The sequence below is a fragment of the Oncorhynchus mykiss genome, chromosome 6 (genome assembly GCF_013265735.2).
Source record: "Oncorhynchus mykiss isolate Arlee chromosome 6, USDA_OmykA_1.1, whole genome shotgun sequence".
NCBI classification, from domain to species: Eukaryota; Metazoa; Chordata; class Actinopteri; order Salmoniformes; family Salmonidae; genus Oncorhynchus; species Oncorhynchus mykiss.
In genome coordinates this window covers 6,445,292-6,472,907 of record NC_048570.1, presented here as the reverse complement: position 1 = coordinate 6,472,907, position 27,616 = coordinate 6,445,292, and the positions used below count along the sequence as shown (strand labels likewise).

Sequence of the window (27,616 nt, the reverse complement as noted above, 5' to 3'; positions counted from 1 at the left end):
CCAGTTTAATGTTTTAAGTGGGATGCTGCAGTTTTGCAAATTGTTATTTATTTTTCTTTGATATTTTGCAATATTCTATTGTTATGTTGTTCAGAATGAATTCATTTTTAATTGTTACATTTATATACATTTTGTTTATATACATTAAAAAGTAATACTTTAAATGCAAATGTTTAATTGGTGTGGTAGAATGCATTTTTAAATACATTGTAGTTAAGGTAGAGTATAATTTAATTTAATAATTGAATTGGAATTGTTTTAACACCAATCATAGTCAAACTGTCGCAAACTGTTTGACTTGAAAAAACACAAAGAGCCGTTTGGGGCCAAAAAGAGCTGGACTGCCAACAACAGCCCCCTAAATCATGTCTTGACTTTCTGATTTGTAAATTCACCGCAGTTCCCAACATTGACCAGCAGGTGGTAATGATACTCTCTTCTCAGACAGTAAATGCCACCAGTCAGCTACATTTATTTTGTTAGGAGGGGATGGAAAAGCATTGAGACTATTTGTCATGGAAGCAATTTCACTCATTTACTCATGTGAATGTGTCCAAAGAGATAAGAGAAGCTAATATTGATAGACACTGTTAAATCTTTACAGCTCAGGATAATATGACTATAATTAAAGACCATCACTACCATCTGCTGGCTGGATCGGTCTTCTGATTTGAACCCTATTCGACACACTGCTGACCTTATGCCGAACCTTAAACCTAAATTAAGATCAGAAATTTACGTTTTTGTTTTCATGACATTTTACGATAGGCCTGTAGACAATTTAGACTTTGTGGCTGGGTTTTCTAATAACCAGAGAGGCTGGGGGGGAGGAGTTTACTCCAAGTGCCTGAGCAAATGTGAAAGTGAAAGTCTCAGTATAGGACTGAGGTGTAGATTGTTCTGTAAAAACGTGTAGATATGCACATATAGTGACTATTAGAGTGGTTATAGATTTAAATCAACTATTTTGAATGTGAAGTGGAGGACGTGAAGACCAGTAAAGGTAAGAGGAGATCTCAGTATATTTCACTTTCCAAACTAGACACAACAGTCCTGTTTTAAAACAATGAGGACTGGAGAACGAGGAAGTGATGTTTGTATCTGTGTGATTGAGCAAAAGAGAGAATTTGATGAAAGGTAATGATGTAAATATGAATGTTTTCTCGTTTTATTGAGAAATGAAACACACACCCCACCTTCTTCCCGGTTGTATGTAATAACACACTAAAATGTCTGGCTAACAATGTAAGAAATAACACTGGAATGTTGCCTCGGGGCTAGAATCACTTCCGCCCTCTCTATCGGCGCCATTTTATATATTGACTACGTCCCTCCTGGCTCGCTCATTAATATCTTAATCTAAATTACTGATTGTCTCTTATCCGCTTGTCTTCCCATTATGCCATAGTTTGTTCATCTCCATTAACAGTAGAAACCACATTTGTTTAAGCAAGTCATCCATATCAGCTATGTTTAAAGCAGTAAATGAGGCTGAATGAACTGTTTCACTGAATGGGGCCCAATGAGAAATAGTTCATGACAAATCACCAGTAACCTTCTAAGACGACATGGTAATATTGTCTAGATAGAGAACGACAGATCAGCTGTGAACAAGCAGGGCAGGTGGTAATACAGGCAATTAACTTAAAAACAAACAGTTGAAATCAAATGCAGCTTTAAATATCTCCCTGTAAAACATAAGATCTAGCATCACTTGTATATTTTGTACTCAAAATAAAAAACATGACAAAATAAATATATAACATTTACATTGAATTCAGTTGCAGAAAAGCCACCTATTGTAGTGATTTGCTGCTATACTGAACATCTACAGCTGGGTCAGAACATACTGGTTTGGGTTTGAGGATGAACAGGGTAAAACACTGTTGCCAGGGGCTACCACATGACACAGCATTGTGCAGAATGTCCAACTACCTGTGCAAAGTTGAAAGTGAAAGTTGTGTCTCAGTATAGGACTGAGGTGTAGATTGTTCTGTAAAAACGTGTAGATATGCACATATAGTGACTATTAGAGTGGTTATGGATTTAAATCAACTATTTTGAATGTGAAGTGGAGGACGTGAAGACCAGTAAAGGTAAGAGGAGATGTCAGTATATTTCACTTTCCAAACTAGACACAACAGTCCTGTTTTAAAACAATGAGGACTGGAGAAAGAGGAAGTGATGTTTGTATCTGTGTGATTGAGCAAAAGAGAGAATTTGATGAATGGTAATGATGTAAATATGAATGTTTTCTCTTTTTATTGCAGTTAAAATGGCAGAGTCCAGAGTTCATAGTAAGTCACCATGCTATAATTAATGATTAACTTTTCTTTCATGTATCTGGGAGAACAGAACTAAACCAACTATTGAAAATGAAATGTGTTTGTGGTTTAATTTGTCTTTATGTGTAAATGTGTGTCTGGATGAAATGTGTTTGTAACATGAGGAGTTGTAGCTGAGTTTGTGTCTGTGAGAAACAGCTCTACTGCTCCACAGTGACCTCTCCCTCCAAACATCTCTTTATTATAGAACCCATTTAATCCAGTCTGACACAATATGGAAGAAAATCAACCTTTTGTACTTTACTGGCTCTAGAGAAGTTAAAGTTGTACATATCAACAAATAAGTTGTTCTCCTGAGTGGAGCAGCTGTCTATGGTGCTGTGTCTCAGTGTGAGAGGTGTCTCTACAGTCTCTGGTTCAATTCCAGGCTGTATAACATGATTGGGAGTGGCATAGGGCAGAGCACAATTGGTCCAGTGTTGTCTGGCTGTCATTGTAAATAAGAATTTGTTCTGAACTGACTTGCCTCGTTAAATAAATATGTATCCAGAGCCATTAGGATTAAGTGCCTTGCTCAAGGGCTTATCAACACATGTTTTCCTAGTTTCCTCAGGGACTCAACCCAGCAACGTTTGGGTTACTGGTCCAATGCTCTTAAGTGCTCAGCTACCTGACAAACATGTCTGTCTAATGGAGAAATACAGAGCCTCTAATTTATTCTATATATTTAGTCATAACAGATCCTTTTCTTCAGTAGATTTAAGTTGAGTTCGGTTCAGGATTTACTTCTAAATGATGTTACAGATGATTTACCATCATCCATTAACCTTCACTGATGTTTAAATCAGAAATGTTTACTGTAAAACATAATATGTTGTAATTTCAGGGGGAATTGGCCATGTATAGACCCATAAAGTGAATTAGTATAATAACTGAAGTGATATTTAATGTTATTAGTTTGTTTAGTGTCTCTTGCACAATGGTAGACCTGGTTAGTATGAATGTTGAGGCTTGGACACTGGGGTAGACCTGGTTAGTATGAATGTTGAGGCTTGGACACTGGGGTAGACCTGGTTAGTATGAATGTTGAGGCTTGGACACTGGGGCAGACCTGGTTAGTATGAATGTTGAGGTTGGACACTGGGGTAGACCTGGTTAGTATGAATGTTGAGGCTTGGACACTGGGGTAGACCTGGTTAGTATGAATGTTGAGGCTTGGACACTGGGGTAGACCTGGTTAGTATGAATGTTGAGTCTTGGACACTGGGGTAGACCTGGTTAGTATGAATGTTGAGGCTTGGACACTGGGGTAGACCTGGTTAGTATGAATGTTGAGGCTTGGACACTGGGGTAGACCTGGTTAGTATGAATGTTGAGTCTTGGAAACTGGGGTAGACCTGGTTAGTATGAATGTTGAGGTTGGACACTGGGGTAGACCTGGTTAGTATGAATGTTGAGTCTTGGACACTGGGGTAGACCTGGTTAGTATGAATGTTGAGGTTGGACACTGGGGTAGACATGTTTTATATGATTATGCCCATGGATCTCCCTGGTTTATAATGGGGTGTAGGGATACACAAGGTCCATACAGGTAATGAATGGGGTGTAGGGATACACAAGGTCCATACAGGTAATGGGGCTGGATGGACGTCTATTGTCCATTCAAATCCTTTCTGGCAACAACGTTTGTGGTAGAAAAAGAGATTGGGGCTGGGACACATGTGTTATACCACTGTTATATTAGTTTATCTATGAAATGATTAGTGTTTACAGGTCAGATGTCACAGGACTAAAACATGCTGATAACAGGGTTGTGGTAGAAAAAGAGATTGGGGCTGGGACACGTGTTATAACCACTGTTATATTAGTTTCTCTATGAAATTATTAGTGTTTACAGGTCAGATGTCAAAGGACTAAAACATGCTGATAACAGGGTTGTGGTAGAAAAAGAGATTGGGGCTGGGACACATGTGTTATACCACTGTTATATTAGTTTATCTATGAAATGATTAGTGTTTACAGGTCAGATGTCACAGGACTAAAACATGCTGATAACAGGGTTGTGGTAGAAAAAGAGATTGGGGCTGGGACACATGTGTTATACCACTGTTATATTAGTTTATCTATGAAATGATTCGTGTTTACAGGTCAGATGTCACAGGACTAAAACATGCTGATAACAGGGTTGTGGTAGAAAAAGAGATTGGGGCTGGGACACATGTGTTATACCACTGTTATATTAGTTTACCTATGAAATGATTAGTGTTTACAGGTCAGATGTCACAGGACTAAAACATGCTGATAACAGGGTTGTGGTAGAAAAAGAGATTGGGGCTGGGACACATGTGTTATACCACTGTTATATTAGTTTATCTATGAAATGATTAGTGTTTACAGGTCAGATGTCACAGGACTAAAACATGCTGATAACAGGGTTGTGGTAGAAAAAGAGATTGGGGCTGGGACACATGTGTTATACCACTGTTATATTAGTTTCTCTATGAAATTATTAGTGTTTACAGGTCAGATGTCACAGCACTAAAACATGCTGATAACAGGGTTGTGGTAGAAAAAGAGATTGGGGCTGGGACACATGTGTTATACCACTGTTATATTAGTTTATCTATGAAATGATTAGTGTTTACAGGTCAGATGTCACAGCACTAAAACATGCTGATAACAGGGTTGTGGTGTGCAGCGAATAGCTGGATAAAGGTTACTGTTGGTGACTTGGGGAATACAGGCCTAAGGAACGTGGGTAACAGGGCTGAGGAACGTGGGTAACAGGCCTAAGGAACGTGGGTAACAGGCCTAAGGAACGTGGGTAACAGGCCTAAGGAACGTGGGTAACAGGCCTAAGGAACGTGGGTAACAGGCCTAAGGAACGTGGGTAACAGGCCTAAGGAACGTGGGTATCAGGTCTAAGGAACGTGGGTAACAGGCCTAAGGAACGTGGGTATCAGGCCTAAGGAACGTGGGTAACAGGCCTAAGGAACGTGGGTAACAGGCCTAAGGAACGTGGGTAACAGGCCTAAGGAACGTGGGTAACAGGCCTAAGGAACGTGGGTAACAGGCCTAAGGAACGTGGGTAACAGGCCTAAGGAACGTGGGTAACAGGCCTAAGGAACGTGAGTAACAGGCCTAAGGAACGTGGGTAACAGGCCTAAGGAACGTGGGTAACAGGCCTAAGGAACGTGGGTAACAGGCCTAAGGAACGTGAGTAACAGGCCTAAGGAACGTGGGTAACAGGCCTAAGGAACGTGGGTAACAGGCCTAAGGAACGTGGGTATCAGGCCTAAGGAACGTGGGTAACAGGCCTAAGGAACGTGGGTAACAGGCCCAAGGAACGTGGGTAACAGGCCTAAGGAACGTGGGTAACAGGCCTAAGGAACGTGGGTAACAGGCCTAAGGAACGTGGGTAACAGGCCTAAGGAACGTGGGTAACAGGCCTAAGGAACGTGGGTAACAGGCCTAAGGAACGTGGGTAACAGGCCTAAGGAACGTGGGTAACAGGCCTAAGGAACGTGGGTAACAGGCCTAAGGAACGTGGGTAACAGGCCTAAGGAACGTGGGTAACAGGCCTAAGGAACGTGGGTAACAGGCCCAAGGAACGTGGGTAACAGGCCTAAGGAACGTGGGTAACAGGCCTAAGGAACGTGGGTAACAGGGATGAGGTGCATTGGCAAAGGAACTGGGGTCTTGAGTAACACACAGTTCATTTAGGGACAGGATATGCCTGTATCTGTACTTGCTTGTATAGGTTTAAGGGTATTGGCATGTGGGTGTTGGGGTTAGGACATGGGGGTAATAGGGCTGGGGTGTGTGGGTCATTGAGTTTAGGTGTGTGGGTAAGTGGGCTGAGGTAAATAGATATTGAGGTTGAGGAATAGGGGTAACAGGACTGGGATGTGTGGGTCATTGAGTTTAGGTGTGTAGGTAAGTGGGCTGAGGTATATAGATATTGAGGTTGAGGAATAAGGGTAAATATCTGTTCATGTTATTATAGACAGAGGACTCTGTCACAACTGTGACCAAGAATAAAACATACTTTTAAATAAATAAATAATCAAAATGGATGACATGTTAGACTACTAGTGGCATAAGATTAGCATAGTGGCATGTCTGGGAAAGATGTGGGAACAAATGGGATAATATCATTCTAGATTGTAGCATCACATTCTTCTATGACATATAGACTTTCCTTCAAATGAATCTGTCTGTCTGGGATTGTGGGGGTTGTATTTTAGAATTGACATGGTCCTGGTTGTTGTATGTCTGTTGTAGTTATTAATTCAGATGTGTTTATAAATGTACTGAGAGGATTTGTGTTCCTGACACAGATGATGTCATTAAACATGAAATGTTCTCTCTTTCTGAACAGATCAGTTTAAACTCACCTCAGAAGACCATGTGGAGGTTAAAGTTGGTGAAGAGGTCACCCTCCCCTGTCACATCTCACCTGACACCAGTCACCTGACACCAGTGCTGACACCTGACACCAGTGCTGTTGCCACTACGATCAGGTGGTTTAAAGGGACAGAGTGTATTTACATGTATAAGAATGGCCAGGTGACAGAGAGGAGTGGCTATGAGGGCAGAGTGAGTCTGATCACCCAGAAGCTGAAGAGAGGCAACGTGTCTCTGAGGCTGAGAGACTTCAGGTGGTCAGATATAGGAGTCTACATCTGTCAGGTCATCCATGGAGAACAGAAGGATGAGGCTGCAGTGAGTTTATTGGTCAGAGAAGGTAAGTGTTCTAGAACTCCAGTAATGTTTCTAAACACCTAAACAACAACAATAACAACCAATCTCTTTCCCTGTACAGAACACTTGTACTTTCTCATGTAGGTAGGAGTTCATAGTAGGAGTTACAGATGAATAGACTAGATTCATTCTGAATATCAACTAGTTACAATGCATATTACCATCACTCTGAGCTTTGAGCTGGTCCTAAAGCATTAGAACCATTCCAACATTACTGTCACGTCCCTTGATTGCCATTAGTAATGAATGTGATGACCAGTCATATCAATATGATGTATGGTATTTGATTGAATAATGTAATGTAACTGAAATAACTCATACATTTTGTTATACATTATCAATATTCATTCCTCTCCATCTTGGATAATGGATGATCAGGATCAATACCATAAACCTCCCACAATATATCTGCCATAGAGAACAACATTTCACTCACCAAAATGAAAATAGAATCAGCTTGAATTCAGCTTGGTCTTATCATGAAGCATTCAGTCATTCTCAGACTGCTCACATAGTAGTGCTGCTTACATCCCTTTCCCTAGATGTACATTAGTAATGAATGTGATGAACAGTCATTCCAATATGATGTATGGTATTTCATTAAATTATGTAATGAGACAGAAATTCAATGAACAATAATAACTAATGCATTCTGTTTTACATTATCATTATTCATGACTCTCCATCTTGGATAATGGATGATCAGTATCAGGTGAGTAATTACTTATTTGTCTGTTTTGTTTATTGACAACCAATAACACAAGACAAAGAACAGACCAGAGTGTTAATCTGATACTATAAAAACTACAGGCCTTGTGAACAGCAGTGTGTTTTCTTCAAGGCTACAAATTAAATCCGTTTCTTTACATTTATCAAAACTCTCCCAAAATGTTCTCAAGGTAGGTTGGATTAAGATGTATAGATGTTCTTCAAAATTTCCACAATTTGTATATCATAGATCTCCCACAGAATATCTGCTATAGAGCTCAACATGTCAGAGGGGTTGAGTTAAATGTGGAAGACATATTTCAGTACAATACATTCAGTTGGACAACTGACTAGGAATACATTTTTCCCTTTAACTTCCCTTTCACATAGTCCTCCCACAATATATCTGCTATAGAGGTCAATATTTCACATAGTCCTCCCATTATATATCTGCTATAGAGGTCAATATTTCACATAGTCCTCCCACAATATATCTGGCATTGAGGTCAACATTTCACATAGTCCTCCCACTATATATCTGGCATTGAGGTCAATATTTCACATAGTCCTCCCACAATATATCTGGCATTGAGGTCAACATTTCACATAGTCCTCCCACTATATATCTGGCATTGAGGTCAACATTTCACATAGTCCTCCCACAATATATCTGGCATTGAGGTCGATATTTCACTTAGCCCTCCCACAATATATCTGGCATTGAGGTCAATATTTCACCTAGTCCTCCCACAATATATCTGCTATAGAGGTCAATATTTCACTTAGCCCTCCCACAATATATCTGGCATTGAGGTCGATATTTCACTTAGCCCTCCCACAATATATCTGCTATAGAGGTCAATATTTCACTTAGCCCTCCCACAATATATCTGGCATTGAGGTCGATATTTCACTTAGCCCTCCCACAATATATCTGGCATTGAGGTCAATATTTCACTTAGCCCTCCCACAATATATCTGACATTGAGGTCAATATTTCACTTAGCCCTCCCACAATATATCTGACATTGAGGTCAATATTTCACTTAGCCCTCCCACAATATATCTGACATTGAGGTCAATATTTTACTTAGCCCTCCCACAATATATCTGACATTGAGGTCAATATTTCACATAACCCTTCCACTATATATCTGCTTTAGAGGTCAATATTTCACTTAGCCCTCCCACAATATATCTGCTATAGAGGTCAATATTTCACTTAGCCCTCCCACAATATATCTGGCATTGAGGTCAATATTTCACTTATCCCTCCCACAATATATCTGGCATTGAGGTCAATATTTCACATAGCCCTCCCACAATATATCTGGCATTGAGGTCAATATTTCACTTAGCCCTCCCACAATATATCTGACATTGAGGTCAATATTTCACATAGTCCTCCCACTATATATCTGTCATAGAGGTCAACATTTCACATAGTCCTCCCAAAATATATCTGCTAGAGAGGTCAATATTTCACATAGTCCTTCCACAATATATCTGCCATAGAGGTCAACATTTCACATAGTTCTCCCGCAATATATCTGCCAAAGAGGTCAACATTTCACATATCCCTCCCACAAAATATCTGTTGTAGAGCTCAACATTTTAGAGGGGTTGAGTTAAATGCAATAGACACATCTCAGTTGAATACATTCAGTTGGACAACTGACTAGGTATCCCCCTTTCCTTTGCCTTTCACAATATATCTGCCATTGAGGTCAATATTTCACATAGCCCTCCCGCAATATATCTGCTATAGATGTCAATATTTCACATTGTCCTCGCACAATATATCTGCTATAGAGGTCAATAGTTCACATAGTCCTCCCACAATATATCTTCCATAGAGGTCAATAGTTCACATAGTCCTCCCACAATATATCTGCTTTTGAGGTCAACATTTCTCACTTCGAAATGAACATGGAATCAGCTTGAATTCAGTTTGATGTCCCAGTATGAATCATTCTGTGATGTTTAGACTGTTCCAATAGTAGCACTGCTTACATCCCTTTCCCTAGATGTACATTAGTAATGAATGTAATGACCAGTCATATCAATATGATGTATGGTATTTCATTAAATTATGTAATGAGACAGAAATTCAATGAACAATAATAACTAATGCATTCTGTTTTACATGATCATTATTCATGACTCTCCATCTTGGATAATGGATGATCAGCAAAACGTGAGTAATTACTTATTTGTCTGTTTTGTTTATTGACAACCAATAACACAAGACAAAGAACAGACCAGAGTGTTAATCTGATACTATAAAAACTACAGGCCTTGTGAACAGCAGTGTGTCTTCTTCAAGGCTACAAATTAAATCAGTTTCTTTACATTTATCAAAACTCTCCCCAAATGTTCTCATGGTAGGTTGGATAAAGATGTATAGATGTTCTTCAAATTATCCAGAATTTTCATATCATAGATCTCCCACAGAATATCTGCTATAGAGCTCAACATGTCAGAGGGGTTGAGTTAAATGTGGAAGACATATTTCAGTACAATACATTCAGTTGGACAACTGACTAGGAATACATTTTTCCATTTAACTTCCCTTTCACTTAGTCCTCCCACAATATATCTGCTATAGAGGTCAATATTTCACATAGTCCTCCCATTATATATCTGCTATAGAGGTCAATATTTCACATAGTCCTCCCACAATATATCTGGCATTGAGGTCAACATTTCACATAGTCCTCCCACTATATATCTGGCATTGAGGTCAATATTTCACATAGTCCTCCCACAATATATCTGGCATTGAGGTCAACATTTCACATAGTCCTCCCACTATATATCTGGCATTGAGGTCAACATTTCACATAGTCCTCCCACAATATATCTGGCATTGAGGTCAATATTTCACATAGTCCTCCCACAATATATCTGGCATTGAGGTCAACATTTCACATAGTCCTCCCACTATATATCTGGCATTGAGGTCAATATTTCACATAGTCCTCCCACTATATATCTGCTATAGAGGTCAATATTTCACATAGTCCTCCCACAATATATCTGCCATAGAGGTCAACATTTCACATAGTTCTCCCGCAATATATCTGCCAAAGAGGTCAACATTTCACATATCCCTCCCACAAAATATCTGTTGTAGAGCTCAACATTTTAGAGGGGTTGAGTTAAATGCAATAGACACATCTCAGTTGAATACATTCAGTTGGACAACTGACTAGGTATCCCCCTTTCCTTTGCCTTTCACAATATATCTGCCATTGAGGTCAATATTTCACATAGCCCTCCCGCAATATATCTGCTATAGATGTCAATATTTCACATAGTCCTCGCACAATATATCTGCTATAGAAGTCAATAGTTCACATAGTCCTCCCACAATATATCTTCCATAGAGGTCAATAGTTCACATAGTCCTCCCACAATATATCTGCTTTTGAGGTCAACATTTCTCACTACGAAATGAACATGGAATCAGCTTGAATTCAGTTTGATGTCCCAGTATGAATCATTCTGTGATGTTTAGACTGTTCCAATAGTAGCACTGCTTACATCCCTTTCCCTAGATGTACATTAGTAATGAATGTAATGACCAGTCATATCAATATGATGTATGGTATTTCATTAAATTATGTAATGAGACAGAAATTCAATGAACAATAATAACTAATGCATTCTGTTTTACATGATCATTATTCATGACTCTCCATCTTGGATAATGGATGATCAGCAAAACGTGAGTAATTACTTATTTGTCTGTTTTGTTTATTGACAACCAATAACACAAGACAAAGAACAGACCAGAGTGTTAATCTGATACTATAAAAACTACAGGCCTTGTGAACAGCAGTGTGTCTTCTTCAAGGCTACAAATTAAATCAGTTTCTTTACATTTATCAAAACTCTCCCCAAATGTTCTCATGGTAGGTTGGATAAAGATGTATAGATGTTCTTCAAATTATCCAGAATTTTCATATCATAGATCTCCCACAGAATATCTGCTATAGAGCTCAACATGTCAGAGGGGTTGAGTTAAATGTGGAAGACATATTTCAGTACAATACATTCAGTTGGACAACTGACTAGGAATACATTTTTCCCTTTAACTTCCCTTTCACTTAGTCCTCCCACAATATATCTGCTATAGAGGTCAATATTTCACATAGTCCTCCCATTATATATCTGCTATAGAGGTCAATATTTCACATAGTCCTCCCACAATATATCTGGCATTGAGGTCAACATTTCACATAGTCCTCCCACTATATATCTGGCATTGAGGTCAATATTTCACATAGTCCTCCCACAATATATCTGCTATAGAGGTCAATATTTCACTTAGCCGTCCACCAATATATCTGGCATTGAGGTCAACATTTCACATAGTCCTCCCACAATATATCTGGCATTGAGGTCAATATTTCACATAGTCCTCCCACAATATATCTGGCATTGAGGTCAACATTTCACATAGTCCTCCCACTATATATCTGGCATTGAGGTCAATATTTCACATAGTCCTCCCACTATATATCTGCTATAGAGGTCAATATTTCACATAGTCCTCCCACTATATATCTGCTATAGAGGTCAATATTTCACATAGTCCTCCCACTATATATCTGCTATAGAGGTCAATATTTCACTTAGCCCTCCCACAATATATCTGGCATTGAGGTCGATATTTCACTTAGCCCTCCCACAATATATCTGCTATAGAGGTCAATATTTCACTTAGACCACCCACAATATATCTGGCATTGAGGTCGATATTTCACTTAGCCCTCCCACAATATATCTGGCATTGAGGTCAATATTTCACCTAGTCCTCCCACAATATATCTGCTATAGAGGTCAATATTTCACTTAGCCCTCCCACTATATATCTGGCATTGAGGTCGATATTTCACTTAGCCCTCCCACAATATATCTGCTATAGAGGTCAATATTTCACTTAGACCACCCACAATATATCTGGCATTGAGGTCGATATTTCACTTAGCCCTCCCACAAAATATCTGTTGTAGAGGTCAACATTTTAGAGGGGTTGAGTTAAATGCGGAAGACACAACTCAGTTGAAAACATTCAGTTGGACAACTGACTAGGTATCCCCCTTTCCTTTCCCTTTCACAATATATCTGCCATAGAGGTCAATATTTCACATAGTCCTCCCACTATATATCTGCCATAGAGGTCAATATTTCACATAGTCCTCCCACTATATATCTGCCATAGAGGTCAATATTTCACATAGTCCTCCCATTATATATCTGCCATAGAGGTCAATATTTCACATAGTCCTCCCACTATATATCTGCCATAGAGGTCAATATTTCACATAGTCCTCCCACTATATATCTGCCATAGAGGTCAATATTTCACATAGTCCTCCCACTATATATCTGCCATAGAGGTCAATATTTCACATAGTCCTCCCACTATATATCTGTCATAGAGGTCAATATTTCACATAGTCCTCCCACTATATATCTGCCATAGAGGTCAATATTTCACATAGTCCTCCCACTATATATCTGCCATAGAGGTCAATATTTCACATAGTCCTCCCACTATATATCTGTCATAGAGGTCAATATTTCACATAGTCCTCCCACTATATATCTGTCATAGAGGTCAATATTTCACATAGTCCTCCCACTATATATCTGCTATAGAGGTCAACATTTCACACTCCAAAATGAACATGGAATCAGCTTGAATTCAGTTTGATATCCTAGTATGAATCATTCTGTGATGTTTAGACTGTTCCAATAGTAGCACTGCTTATATCCCTTTCCCTAGATGTACATTAGTAATGAATGTGATGAACACTCACACCCCTCTGATGTACATCACATCACTATGGTATTTGATTGAATAATGTAATGTGACTGAAATTGGATTGAATGTAACTGTAATAACTCATACATTTTGTTATACATTATCAATATTCATTCCTCTCCATCTTGGATAATGGATGATCAGGATCAATACCATAAACCTCCCACAATATATCTGCCATAGAGATCAACATTTCACACTCCAAAATTAAAATAGAATCAGCTTGAATTTAGCTTGATGTCTTATTATGAAGCATTCAGTCATTCTCAGACTGCTCACATAGTAGTGCTGCTTATATCCCTTTCCCTAGATGTACATTAGTAATGAATGTGATGAACAGTCATTCCAATATGATGTATGGTATTTCATTAAATTATGTAATGAGACAGAAATTCAATGAACAATAATAACTAATGCATTCTGTTTTACATGATCATTATTCATGACTCTCCATCTTGGATAATGGATGATCAGATGAGGGTGAGTATTTACTTATTTGTCTGTTTTGTTTATTGACAACCAATAACACAAGACAAAGAACAGACCAGAGTGTTAATCTGATACTATAAAAACTACAGGCCTTGTGAACAGCAGTGTGTCTTCTTCAAGGCTACAAATTAAATCAGTTTCTTTACATTTATCAAAATTCTCCCAAAATGTTCACAATATATCTGACATTGAGGTCAATATTTCACATAACCCTCCCACAATATATCTGCTATAGAGGTCAATATTTCACTTAGCCGTCCACCAATATATCTGGCATTGAGGTCAACATTTCACATCGGCCTCCCACAATATATCTGGCATTGAGGTCAATATTTCACTTAGCCCTCCCACAATATATCTGACATTGAGGTCAATATTTCACATAGCCCTCCCACAATATATCTGGCATTGAGGTCAACATTTCACATAGCCCTCCCACAATATATCTGGCATTGCGGTCAATATTTCACATAGCCCTCCCACAATATATCTGGCATTGAGGTCAATATTTCACATAGTCCTCCCATTATATATCTGCCATAGAGGTCAATATTTCACATAGTCCTCCCACTATATATCTGCCATAGAGGTCAATATTTCACATAGTCCTCCCACAATATATCTGCCATAGAGGTCAATATTTCACATAGTCATCCCACTATATATCTGTCATAGAGGTCAACATTTCACATAGTCATCCCACTATATATCTGTCATAGAGGTCAACATTTCACATAGTCCTCCCAAAATATATCTGCTATAGAGGTCAACATTTCACATAGTTCTCCCGCAATATATCTGCCAAAGAGGTCAACATTTCACATATCCCTCCCACAAAATATCTGTTGTAGAGCTCAACATTTTAGAGGGGTTGAGTTAAATGCGGAAGACACAACTCAGTTGAAAACATTCAGTTGGACAGCTGACTAGGTATCCCCCTTTCCTTTCCCTTTCACACTATATCTGCCATAGAGGTCAATATTTCACATAGTCCTCACATTATATATCTGCCATAGAGTTCAATATTTCACATATTCCTCCCACTATATATCTGCTATAGAGGTCAATATTTCACATATTCCTCCCACTATATATCTGCCATAGAGGTCAATATTTCACATAGTCCTTCCATTTATATATCTGCTATAGAGGTCAATATTTCACATAGTCCTCCCACTATATATCTGCCATAGAGGTCAATATTTCACATAGTCCTCCCACTATATATCTGCTATAGAGGTCAACATTTCACACTCCAAAATGAACATGGAATCAGCTTGAATTCAGTTTGATATCCTGGTATGAATCATTCTGTGATGTTTAGACTGTTCCAATAGTAGCACTGCTTATATCCCTTTCCCTAGATGTACATTAGTAATGAATGTGATGAACAGTCATATCAATATGATGTATGGTATTTGATTAAATTATGTAATGTGACTGAAATTGGATTGAATGTAACTGTAATAACTCATACATTTTGTTATACATTATCAATATTCATTCCTCTCCATCTTGGATAATGGATGATCAGGATCAATACCATAAACCTCCCACAATATATCTGCCATAGAGATCAACATTTCACACTCCAAAATTAAAATAGAATCAGCTTGAATTTAGCTTGATGTCTTATTATGAAGCATTCAGTCATTCTCAGACTGCTCACATAGTAGTGCTGCTTATATCCCTTTCCCTAGATGTACATTAGTAATGAATGTGATTAACAGTCATTCCAATATGATGTATGGTATTTCATTAAATTATGTAATGAGACAGAAATTCAATGAACAATAATAACTAATGCATTCTGTTTTACATGATCATTATTCATGACTCTCCATCTTGGATAATGGATGATCAGCAAAACGTGAGTAATTACTTATTTGTCTGTTTTGTTTATTGACAACCAATAACACAAGACAAAGAACAGACCAGAGTGTTAATCTGATACTATAAAAACTACAGGCCTTGTGAACAGCAGTGTGTCTTCTTCAAGGCTACAAATTAAATCAGTTTCTTTACATTTATCAAAACTCTCCCCAAATGTTCTCAAGGTAGGTTGGATTAATATGTATAGATGTTCTTCAAATTATCCAGAATTTTCATATCATAGATCTCCCACAATATATCTGCCATGGAGGTCAATATTTCACATAGTTCTCCCACAATATATCTGCTATAGAGGTCAATATTTCACATAGTCCTCCCACTATATATCTGCTATAGAGGTCAATAATTCACATAGTCCTCCCATTATATATCTGCTATAGAGGTCAATATTTCACATAGTCCTCCCACTATATATCTGCTATAGAGGTCAATAATTCACATAGTCCTCCCATTATATATCTGCTATAGAGGTCAATATTTCACATAGTCCTCCCACTATATATCTGCTATAGAGGTCAATAATTCACATAGTCCTCCCATTATATATCTGCTATAGAGGTCAATATTTCACATAGTCCTCCCATTATATATCTGCTATAGAGGTCAATATTTCACATAGTCCTCCTACTATATATCTGCCACAGAGGTCAATATTTCACATAGTCCTCCCACTATATATCTGCCATAGAGGTCAATATTTCACATAGTCCTCCCATTATCTATCTGCCATAGAGGTCAATATTTCACATAGCGCTGCTTATATCCCTTTCCCTAGATGTACATTAGTAATGAATGTGATGAACAGTCATTCCAATACGATGTATGGTATTTCATTAAATTATGTAATGAGACAGAAATTCAATGAACAGTAATAACTAATGCATTCTGTTTCACATGATCATTATTCATGACTCTCCATCTTGGATAATGGATGATCAGTATTAGGTGAGTAATTACTTATTTGTCTGTTTTGTTTATTGACAACCAATAACACAAGACAAAGAACAGACCAGAGTGTTAATCTGATACTATAAAAAACTACAGGCCTTGTGAACAGCAGTGTGTCTTCTTCAAGGCTACAAATTAAATCAGTTTCTTTAAATTTATCAAAACTCTCCCAAAATGTTCACAATATATCTGACATTGAGGTCAATATTTCACATAACCCTCCCACAATATATCTGCTATAGAGGTCAATATTTCACATAGTCCTCCCATTATATATCTGCTATAGAGGTCAACATTTCACATAGTCCTCCCACTATATATCTGCTATAGAGGTCAATATTTCACATAGTCCTCCTCCTATATATCTGGCATAGAGGTCAATATTTCACATATTCCTCCCACTATATATCTGCTATAGAGGTCAATATTTCACATAGTCCTCCTCCTATATATCTGGCATAGAGGTCAATATTTCACATATTCCTCCCACTATATATCTGCCATAGAGGTCAATATTTCACATAGTCCTCCCACTATATATCTGCTATAGAGGTCAACATTTCACACACCAAAATGAACATGGAATCAGCTTGAATTCAGTTTGATGTCCCAGTATGAATCATTCTGTGATGTTTAGACTGTTCCAATAGTAGCACTGCTTATATCCCTTTCCCTAGATGTACATTAGTAATGAATGTGATGAACAGTCATTCCAATATGATGTATGGTATTTCATTAAATTATGTAATGAGACAGAAATTCAATGAACAATAATAACTAATGCATTCTGTTTTACATGATCATTATTCATGACTCTCCATCTTGGATAATGGATGATCAGGATTAGGTGAGTAATTACTTATTTGTCTGTTTTGTTTATTGACAACCAGTAACACAAGACAAAGAACAGACCAGAGTGTTAATCTGATACTATAAAAACTACAGGCCTTGTGAACAGCAGTGTGTCTTCTTCAAGGCTACAAATTAAATCAGTTTCTTTACATTTATCAATACTCTCCCAAAATGTTCTCAAGGTAGTTTGGATTAATATGCATAGATTTTCTTCAAATTATCCAGACTTTTCATATCATAGTTCTCCCACAATATATCTGCTATGGAGGTCAACATTTCACATAGTTCTCCCACTATATATCTGTCATAGAGGTCAATATTTCACATAGTCCTCCCATTATATATCTGCTATAGAGGTCAATATTTCACATAGTCCTCCCACTATATATCTGCTATAGAGGTCAATATTTCACATAGTCCTCCCACTATATATCTGCTATAGAGGTCAACATTTCACACTCCAAAATGAACATGGAATCAGCTTGAATTCAGTTTGATGTCCTAGTATGAATCATTCTGTGATGTTTAGACTGTTCCAATAGTAGCACTGCTTACATCCCTTTCCCTAGATGTACATTAGTAATGAATGTGATGAACAGTCATATCAATATGATGGATGGTATTTGATTGAATAATGTAATGTGACTGAAATAGGATTGAATGTAACTGTAATAACTCATACATTTTGTTATACATTATCAATATTCATTCCTCTCCATCTTGGATAATGGATGATCAGGATCAATACCATAAACCTCCCACAATATATATGCCATAGAGGTCAACATTTCACTCACCAAAATGAAAATAGAATCCGCTTGAATTTAGTTTGATGTCTAATTATGAAGCATTTAGTCATTCTCAGACTGCTCACATAGTAGTGCTGCTTACATCCCTTTCCCTAGATGTACATTAGTAATGAATGTGATGAACAGTCATTCCAATATGATGTATGGTATTTCATTAAATTATGTAATGAGACAGAAATTCAATGAACAATAATAACTAATGCATTCTGTTTTACATGATCATTATTCATGACTCTCCATCTTGGATAATGGATGATCAGCACCATGTGAGTAATTACTTATTTGTCTGTTTTGTTTATTGACAACCAATAACACAAGACAAAGAACAGACAAGAGTGTTAATCTGATACTATAAAAACTACAGGCCTTGTGAACAGCAGTGTGTCTTCTTCAATGCTACAAATTAAATCAGTTTCTTTACATTTATCAAAACTCTCCCAAAATGTTCACAATATATCTGACATTGAGGTCAATATTTCACATAACCCTCCCACAATATATCTGCTATAGAGGTCAATATTTCACTTAGCCGTCCACCAATATATCTGGCATTGAGGTCAACATTTCACATAGGCCTCCCACAATATATCTGGCATTGAGGTCAATATTTCACTTAGTCCTCCCACAATATATCTGACATTGAGGTCAATATTTCACATAGCCCTCCCACAATATATCTGGCATTGAGGTCAACATTTCACACAGCCCTCCCACAATATATCTGGCATTGCGGTCAATATTTCACTTAGCCCTCCCACAATATATCTGGCATATAGGTCAATATTTCACATAGTCCTCCCATTATATATCTGCCATAGAGGTCAATATTTCACATAGTCCTCCCACTATATATCTGCCATAGAGGTCAACATTTCACATAGTCCTCCCACAGTATATCTGCTATAGAGGTCAATATTTCACAAAGTCCTCCCACTATATATCTGCCATAGAGGTCAATATTTCACATAGTCCTCCCATTATATATCTGCCATAGAGGTCAATATTTCACATAGTCCTCCCACAATATATCTGCCATAGAGGTCAATATTTCACATAGTCATCCCACTATATATCTGTCATAGAGGTCAACATTTCACATAGTCCTCCCAAAATATATCTGCTATAGAGGTCAACATTTCACATAGTTCTCCCGCAATATATCTGCCAAAGAGGTCAACATTTCACATATCCCTCCCACAAAATATCTGTTGTAGAGCTCAACATTTTAGAGGGGTTGAGTTAAATGCGGAAGACACAACTCAGTTGAAAACATTCAGTTGGACAGCTGACTAGGTATCCCCCTTTCCTTTCCCTTTCACAATATATCTGCCATAGAGGTCAATATTTCACATAGTCCTCCCACTATATATCTGCCATAGAGGTCAATATTTCACATAGTCCTCCCACTATATATCTGCCATAGAGGTCAATATTTCACATAGTCCTCCCACTATATAGCTGCCATAGAGGTCAATATTTCACATAGTCCTCCCACTATATATCTGCCATAGAGGTCAATATTTCACATAGTCCTCCCACTATATATCTGCCATAGAGGTCAATATTTCACATAGTCATCCCACTATATATCTGTCATAGAGGTCAACATTTCACATAGTCCTCCCAAAATATATCTGCTATAGAGGTCAACATTTCACATAGTTCTCCCGCAATATATCTGCCAAAGAGGTCAACATTTCACATATCCCTCCCACAAAATATCTGTTGTAGAGCTCAACATTTTAGAGGGGTTGAGTTAAATGCGGAAGACACATCTCAGTTGAATACATTCAGTTGGACAGCTGACTAGGTATCCCCCCTTTCCTTTCCCTTTCACAATATACAGTGCCTTGCGAAAGTATTCGGCCCCCTTGAACTTTGCGACCTTTTGCCACATTTCAGGCTTCAAACATAAATATATAAAACTGTATTTTTTTGTGAAGAATCAACAACAAGTGGGACACAATCATGAAGTGGAACGACATTTATTGGATATTTCAAACTTTTTTAACAAATCAAAAACTGAAAAACTGTGCGTGCAAAATTATTCAGCCCCCTTACTTTCAGTGCAGCAAACTCTCTCCAGAAGTTCAGTGAGGATCTCTGAATGATCCAATGTTGACCTAAATGACTAATGATGATAAATACAATCCACCTGTGTGTAATCAAGTCTCCGTATAAATGCACCTGCACTGTGATAGTCCGTTAAAAGCGCAGAGAGCATCATGAAGAACAAGGAACACACCAGGCAGGTCCGAGATACTGTTGTGAAGAAGTTTAAAGCCGGATTTGGATACAAAAAGATTTCCCAAGCTTTAAACATCCCAAGGAGCACTGTGCAAGCGATAATATTGAAATGGAAGGAGTATCAGACCACTGCAAATCTACCAAGACCTGGCCGTCCCTCTAAACTTTCAGCTCATACAAGGAGAAGACTGATCAGAGATGCAGCCAAGAGGCCCATGATCACTCTGGATGAACTGCAGAGATCTACAGCTGAGGTGGGGGACTCTGTCCATAGGACAACAATCAGTCGTATATTGCACAAATCTGGCCTTTATGGAAGAGTGGCAAGAAGAAAGCCATTTCTTAAAGATATCCATAAAAAGTGTTGTTTAAAGTTTGCCACAAGCCACCTGGGAGACACACCAAACATGTGGAAGAAGGTGCTCTGGTCAGATGAAACCAAAATGGAACTTTTTGGCAACAATGCAAAACGTTATGTTTGGCGTAAAAGCAACACAGCTCATCACGCTGAACACACCATCCCCACTGTCAAACATGGTGGTGGCAGCATCATGGTTTGGGCCTGCTTTTCTTCAGCAGGGACAGGGAAGATGGTTAAAATTGATGGGAAGATGGATGGAGCCAAATACAGGACCATTCTGGAAGAAAACCTGATGGAGTCTGCAAAAGACCTGAGACTGGGACGGAGATTTGTCTTCCAACAAGACAATGATCCAAAACATAAAGCAAAATCTACAATGGAATGGTTCAAAAATAAACCTATCCAGGTGTTAGAATGGCCAAGTCAAAGTCCAGACCTGAATCCAATCGAGAATCTGTGGAATGAACTGAAAACTGCTGTTCACAAATGCTCTCCATCCAACCTCACTGAGCTCGAGCTGTTTTGCAAGGAGGAATGGGAAAAATGTCAGTCTCTCGATGTGCAAAACTGATAGAGACATACCCCAAGCGACTTACAGCTGTAATCGCAGCAAAAGGTGGCGCTACAAAGTATTAACTTAAGGGGGCTGAATAATTTTGCACGCCCAATTTTTTCAGTTTTTGATTTGTTAAAAAAGTTTGAAATATCCAATAAATGTCGTTCCACTTCATGATTGTGTCCCACTTGTTGTTGATTCTTCACAAAAAAATACAGTTTTATATCTTTATGTTTGAAGCCTGAAATGTGGCAAAAGGTCGCAAAGTTCAAGGGGGCCGAATACTTTCGCAAGGCACTGTATCTGCCATAGAGGTCAATATTTCACATAGTCCTCCCACTATATATCTGCCATAGAGGTCAATATTTCACATAGTCCTTCCACAATATATCTGCCATAGAGGTCAATATTTCACATAGCCCTCCCATTTATATATCTGCTATAGAGGTCAATATTTCACATAGTCCTCCCACTATATATCTGCTATAGAGGTCAACATTTCACACTCCAAAATGAACATGGAATCAGCTTGAATTCAGTTTGATATCCTAGTATGAATCATTCTGTGATGTTTAGACTGTTCCAATAGTAGCACTGCTTATATCCCTTTCCCTAGATGTACATTAGTAATGAATGTGATGAACAGTCATATCAATATGATGTATGGTATTTGATTAAATTATGTAATGTGACTGAAATTGGATTGAATGTAACTGTAATAACTCATACATTTTGTTATACATTATCAATATTCATTCCTCTCCATCTTGGATAATGGATGATCAGGATCAATACCATAAACCTCCCACAATATATCTGCCATAGAGATCAACATTTCACACTCCAAAATTAAAATAGAATCAGCTTGAATTTAGCTTGATGTCTTATTATGAAGCATTCAGTCATTCTCAGACTGCTCACATAGTAGTGCTGCTTACATCCCTTTCCCTAGATGTACATTAGTAATGAATGTGATGAACAGTCATTCCAATATGATGTATGGTATTTCATTAAATTATGTAATGAGACAAAAATTCAATGAACAATAATAACTAATGCATTCTGTTTTACATGATCATTATTCATGACTCTCCATCTTGGATAATGGATGATCAGATGAGGGTGAGTATTTACTTATTTGTCTGTTTTGTTTATTGACAACCAATAACACAAGACAAAGAACAGACCAGAGTGTTAATCTGATACTATAAAAACTACAGGCCTTGTGAACAGCAGTGTTTTTTCTTCAAGGCTACAAATTAAATCAGTTTCTTTACATTTATCAAAACTCTCCCAAAATGTTCTCAAGGTAGGTTGGATTAAGATGCATAGATGTTCTTCAAATTATCCAGAATTTTCATATCATAGATCTCCCACAATATATCTGCTATGGAGGTCAACATTTCACATAGTCCTCCCACAATATATCTGCTATGGAGGTCAACATTTCACATAGTTCTCCCACTATATATCTGCCATGGAGGTCAATATTTCACATAGTCCTCCCACTATATATCTGCTATAGAGGTCAATAATTCACATAGTCCTCCCATTATCTATCTGCCATAGAGGTCAATATTTCACATAGCACTGCTTATATCCATTTCCCTAGATGTACATTAGTAATGAATGTGATGAACAGTCATTCCAATATGATGTATGGTATTTCATTAAATTATGTAATGAGACAGAAATTCAATGAACAATAATAACTAATGCATTATGTTTTACATGATCATTATTCATGACTCTCCATCTTGGATAATGGATGATCAGTCCAACGTGAGTAATTACTTATTTGTCTGTTTTGTTTATTGACAACCAATAACACAAGACAAAGAACAGACCAGAGTGTCAATCTGATACTATAAAAACTACAGGCCTTGTGAACAGCAGTGTGTCTTCTTCAAGGATACAAATTAAATCAGTTTCTTTAAATTTATCAAAACTCTCCCAAAATGTTCACAATATATCTGACATTGAGGTCAATATTTCACTTAGCCCTCCCACAAAATATCTGCCATAGAGGTCAATATTTCACTAGTCCTCCCACTATATATCTGCTATAGAGGTCAATATTTCACATAGTCCTCCCACTATATATCTGCTATAGAGGTCAATATTTCACATAGTCCTCCCACAATATATCTGCTATAGAGGTCAACATTTCACTCACCAAAATGAAAATAGAATCAGCTTGAATTTAGCTTGATGTCTTATTATGAAGCATTCAGTCATTCTCAGACTGCTCATAGAGTAATGCTGCTTACATCCCTTTCCCTAGATGTACATTAGTAATGAATGTGATGAACAGTCATATCAATATGATGTATGGTATTTCATTAAATTATGTAATGAGACAGAAATTCAATGAACAATAATAACTAATGCATTCTGTTTTACATGATCATTATTCATGACTCTCCATCTTGGATAATGGATGATCAGATGAGAGTGAGTAATTACTTATTTGTCTGTTTTGTTTATTGACAACCAATAACACAAGACAAAGAACAGACCAGAGTGTTAATCTGATACTATAAAAACTACAGGCCTTGTGAACAGCAGTGTGTCTTCTTCAAGGCTACAAATGAAATCAGTTTCTTTACATTTATCAAAACTCTCCCAAAATGTTCTCAAGGTAGTTTGGATTAATATGTATAGATTTTCTTCAAATTATCCAGAATTTCATATCATAGTTCTCCCACAATATATCTGCTATGGAGGTCAACATTTCACATAGTTCTCCCACTATATATCTGTCATAGAGGTCAATATTTCACATAGTCCTCCCACTATATATCTGCCATAGAGGTCAATATTTCACATAGTCCTCCCATTATATATCTGCTATAGAGGTCAATATTTCACATAGTCCTCCCATTATATATCTGCCATAGAGGTCAATATTTCACATAGTCCTCCCACTATATATCTGCTATAGAGGTCAATATTTCACATAGTCCTCCCACTATATATCTGCTATAGAGGTCAACATTTCACACTCCAAAATGAACATGGAATCAGCTTGAATTCAGTTTGATGTCCTAGTATGAATCATTCTGTGATGTTTAGACTGTTCCAATAGTAGCACTGCTTATATCCCTTTCCCTAGATGTACATTAGTAATGAATGTGATGAACAGTCATTCCAATATGATGTATGGTATTTCATTAAATTATGTAATGAGACAGAAATTCAATGAACAATAATAACTAATGCATTCTGTTTTACATGATCATTATTCATGACTCTCCATCTTGGATAATGGATGATCAGGATTTGGTGAGTAATTACTTATTTATCCGTTTTGTTTATTGACAACCAATAACACAAGACAAAGAACAGACCAGAGTGTTAATCTGATACTATAAAAACTACAGGCCTTGTGAACAGCAGTGTGTCTTCTTCAAGGCTACAAATGAAATCAGTTTCTTTACATTTATCAAAACTCTCCCCAAATGTTCTCAAGGTAGTTTGGATTATGATGTCATATGTTCTTCACATTCTACTGAATGTATATTCCATAGAACCCTGCCTCCTGACACAATATCCTGTATCTGACATAGAGCCCAATGCTGGTTATCACAAACAATGACAATAATAATTTGATCAGACAAAGACCAATAACAAAACAACATTATTTATGAAGTTAACCAGATCTCATTGGTGCCCACAGTCCCTACATGAGGGAGGCTTGAGTGACAGGAGAAATTTGATTGGTCCTGTTTGTTCTGTATATAGTGATGTCGTCTACCACACAGAACTCACCTCTCTGTTTTACACCATAGACTCAGGATCACGGTATTTACAACGTGAGACCCAGGAGGACAAGCTGAAGAGGGAGGCATCAGCTGGTGAGCTTGGTAAGTATGAGAGAGTCTGGAGGAGAGAGGATTGAATCAGGGAACATGAGTGATGTCATTCAGTTTTTCAGACTAATTCATTTGTAATGTATCAAATAGTCAATAGACCAGTTGATGATTGGTTCAGCTCAGATAACTGTTGACTGGAGGAAATAATTACTAATAATTGTACCACCTCCATCAAATGATAATGTCTTTATAGACATACTATTGAATGAATTAATACATTACTTATTCAAACAACCAATTAAATATGTTAATTATTCTCAGAGTTGAAGATGGAAAAAGAATTAAAAGAGAAATTAAGACAGGAGATGATGAAACAACTAAAGGAGAAAGACACACAACTGGATGATATGACCCAGGAAGTGAGAGAGAAAGACAGACAACTGGATGATATGACCCAGGAAGTGAGAGAGAAAGACACACAACTGGATGATATGACCCAGGAAGTGAGAGAGAAAGAGAGACTCCTGGAGGAGAAGAACCAGATAATGGAACAGAGGGAGAAACTATTAGAAGAGAAAGAAAACCAACTGGAAGAGAAAGACAAGCAACTAAAGGATAGAGACATTCAACTAGAGGCTCTGAGAAAGAACCTGCAGGACAAGAACAGCCAAGTAGAGAACTTCAGAGTCCTACTGCAGGAAAAAGACCTTCAACTAGAGGACAGGAACCACAGACTGGGAGAGAAGGACAGACTACTGGAAGAGAGAGTCAAACAACTAAAGGATAGAGACATTCAACTAGAGGACAGGAACCACAGACTGGGAGAGAAGGACAGACTACTGAAAGAGAGAGAGAAACTACTGGAGGGAAAAGAAAAATGAACTAAAAGAGAGGAGACAGGAAGTAGAAGAGAGGAGACAGGAAGTAGAAGAGAAAGACAACCTACTAGAGGAGAGAGAGAACCAGTTAAAGGAGAGAGACAAACAGGGTGGAGGATGTCAACAATGAAAATGCTGAACTGGGTAAGATTATTCACACCATTAATACATTTAGTCTTCTGTACTTTCCTCAATTCTCAGGTTATTGTCGACTCTCCACTGAGTTGTGAATATTGTTGTCCATCACTTCATACTTTCCCCTCTGCATCATATTCTGTCTAAAGTCCTTTAACACAGAATTCAGATCCTAGTCCTCCTTTGTTATTTCAGCTCAACAGATATGTGATGTGAAGACTGAGGTAGAGAGACTGAGAAGAGAGATCTCAGCCCAGATGACTGGTGAGTGAGATATGTGAGACTTAACATTTCAGTAGAAACCCAGAACTCCCCTTCAGTAGGTCTATGTGCCTTCATGTGTCACTGAGGTAAATGTTCCCATTCTAAATGGTTGTTCTATTATTTTAGAACATGGAGAGACGTCAGATACAGGTTCCATACTCCCAGGAGAAACATCATCAACCTTCCTCCATCCAGTGAGTTATCAATATTGTCCTGTTGTCTCCTACTGTTTCTAGTCTATAGTGGACCATCCTTCACTTAGTGAGTTATCAATATTGTCCGGTTGTCTCCTACTGTTTCTAGTCTATAGTGACCATCCTTCACTTAGTGAGTTATCAATATTGTCCTGTTGTCTCCTACTGTTTCTAGTCTATAGTGGACCATCCTTCACTTAGTGAGTTTATCAATATTGTCCTGTTGTCTCCTACTGTTTCTAGTCTATAGTGACCATCCTTCCCTTAGTGAGTTATCAATATTGTCTCAAACTGTCATCAATCTTGATAATTCTCTATTTTCTCCAATAATCTATATTTCACTATGATGTGTAATGTATTTGTAGTTTGTTTATACTATGTTTTAAATGTGTCTCTGATGAAGTCAGTATGTTGACCAGTTCTCTATGTTGTGTTACAGTGGGAGGAGAGACCTCAGATACAGACCCCACACTTCCACTGAGGAGGAGACACAGCATGGAGTTAACCTCCTTGTGGTTCGGTGAAACCAAGTCACCATATCTGACAACCTGAAGACTGGTGGAAGCCAACACAGTCTTCTGA

At 37.8% G+C, this 27,616-nt stretch overlaps 1 protein-coding gene across 5 annotated transcripts; it reads left to right on the top strand.

The window, feature by feature from the left end:
- The first annotated feature begins 651 nt into the window (after nucleotides 1-651).
- Nucleotides 652-27,616, top strand: LOC110525182 (golgin subfamily A member 6-like protein 22). Of its 5 annotated transcripts, XM_036979279.1 has the most exons (21): nucleotides 1,496-2,096; nucleotides 2,271-2,297; nucleotides 6,667-7,032; nucleotides 7,756-7,761; nucleotides 9,949-9,954; nucleotides 11,482-11,487; nucleotides 14,068-14,073; nucleotides 15,947-15,952; nucleotides 16,915-16,920; nucleotides 17,765-17,770; nucleotides 18,845-18,850; nucleotides 22,865-22,870; nucleotides 23,525-23,530; nucleotides 24,197-24,202; nucleotides 25,028-25,033; nucleotides 25,540-25,614; nucleotides 25,885-26,198; nucleotides 26,283-26,585; nucleotides 26,772-26,840; nucleotides 26,967-27,034; nucleotides 27,474-27,616. In XM_036979279.1, the coding sequence occupies exons 2-18, from the start codon at nucleotides 2,276-2,278 to the stop codon at nucleotides 26,442-26,444; spliced, it is 1,011 nt and encodes a 336-aa protein (XP_036835174.1). In that variant the 5' UTR covers nucleotides 1,496-2,096; nucleotides 2,271-2,275; the 3' UTR covers nucleotides 26,445-26,585; nucleotides 26,772-26,840; nucleotides 26,967-27,034; nucleotides 27,474-27,616. The 5 variants fall into 5 exon arrangements, with proteins under 5 accessions (XP_036835170.1, XP_036835174.1, XP_036835169.1 ...); XM_036979275.1 differs by lacking the exon at nucleotides 1,496-2,096 and adding an exon at nucleotides 652-1,003 and having other exon boundaries at nucleotides 25,885-26,585; XM_036979274.1 differs by having other exon boundaries at nucleotides 1,507-2,096; nucleotides 25,885-26,585.

Coding starts and splice junctions, on each gene's coding strand:
- LOC110525182 (XM_036979275.1), top strand. CDS start 2,276: ATGGCAGAGTCCAGAGTTCATA. Junction 2,298..6,666: donor GGCAGAGTCCAGAGTTCATA/GTAAGTCACCAT, acceptor CTTTCTGAACAG/ATCAGTTTAAACTCACCTCA. Junction 25,615..25,884: donor GGCATCAGCTGGTGAGCTTG/GTAAGTATGAGA, acceptor AATTATTCTCAG/AGTTGAAGATGGAAAAAGAA.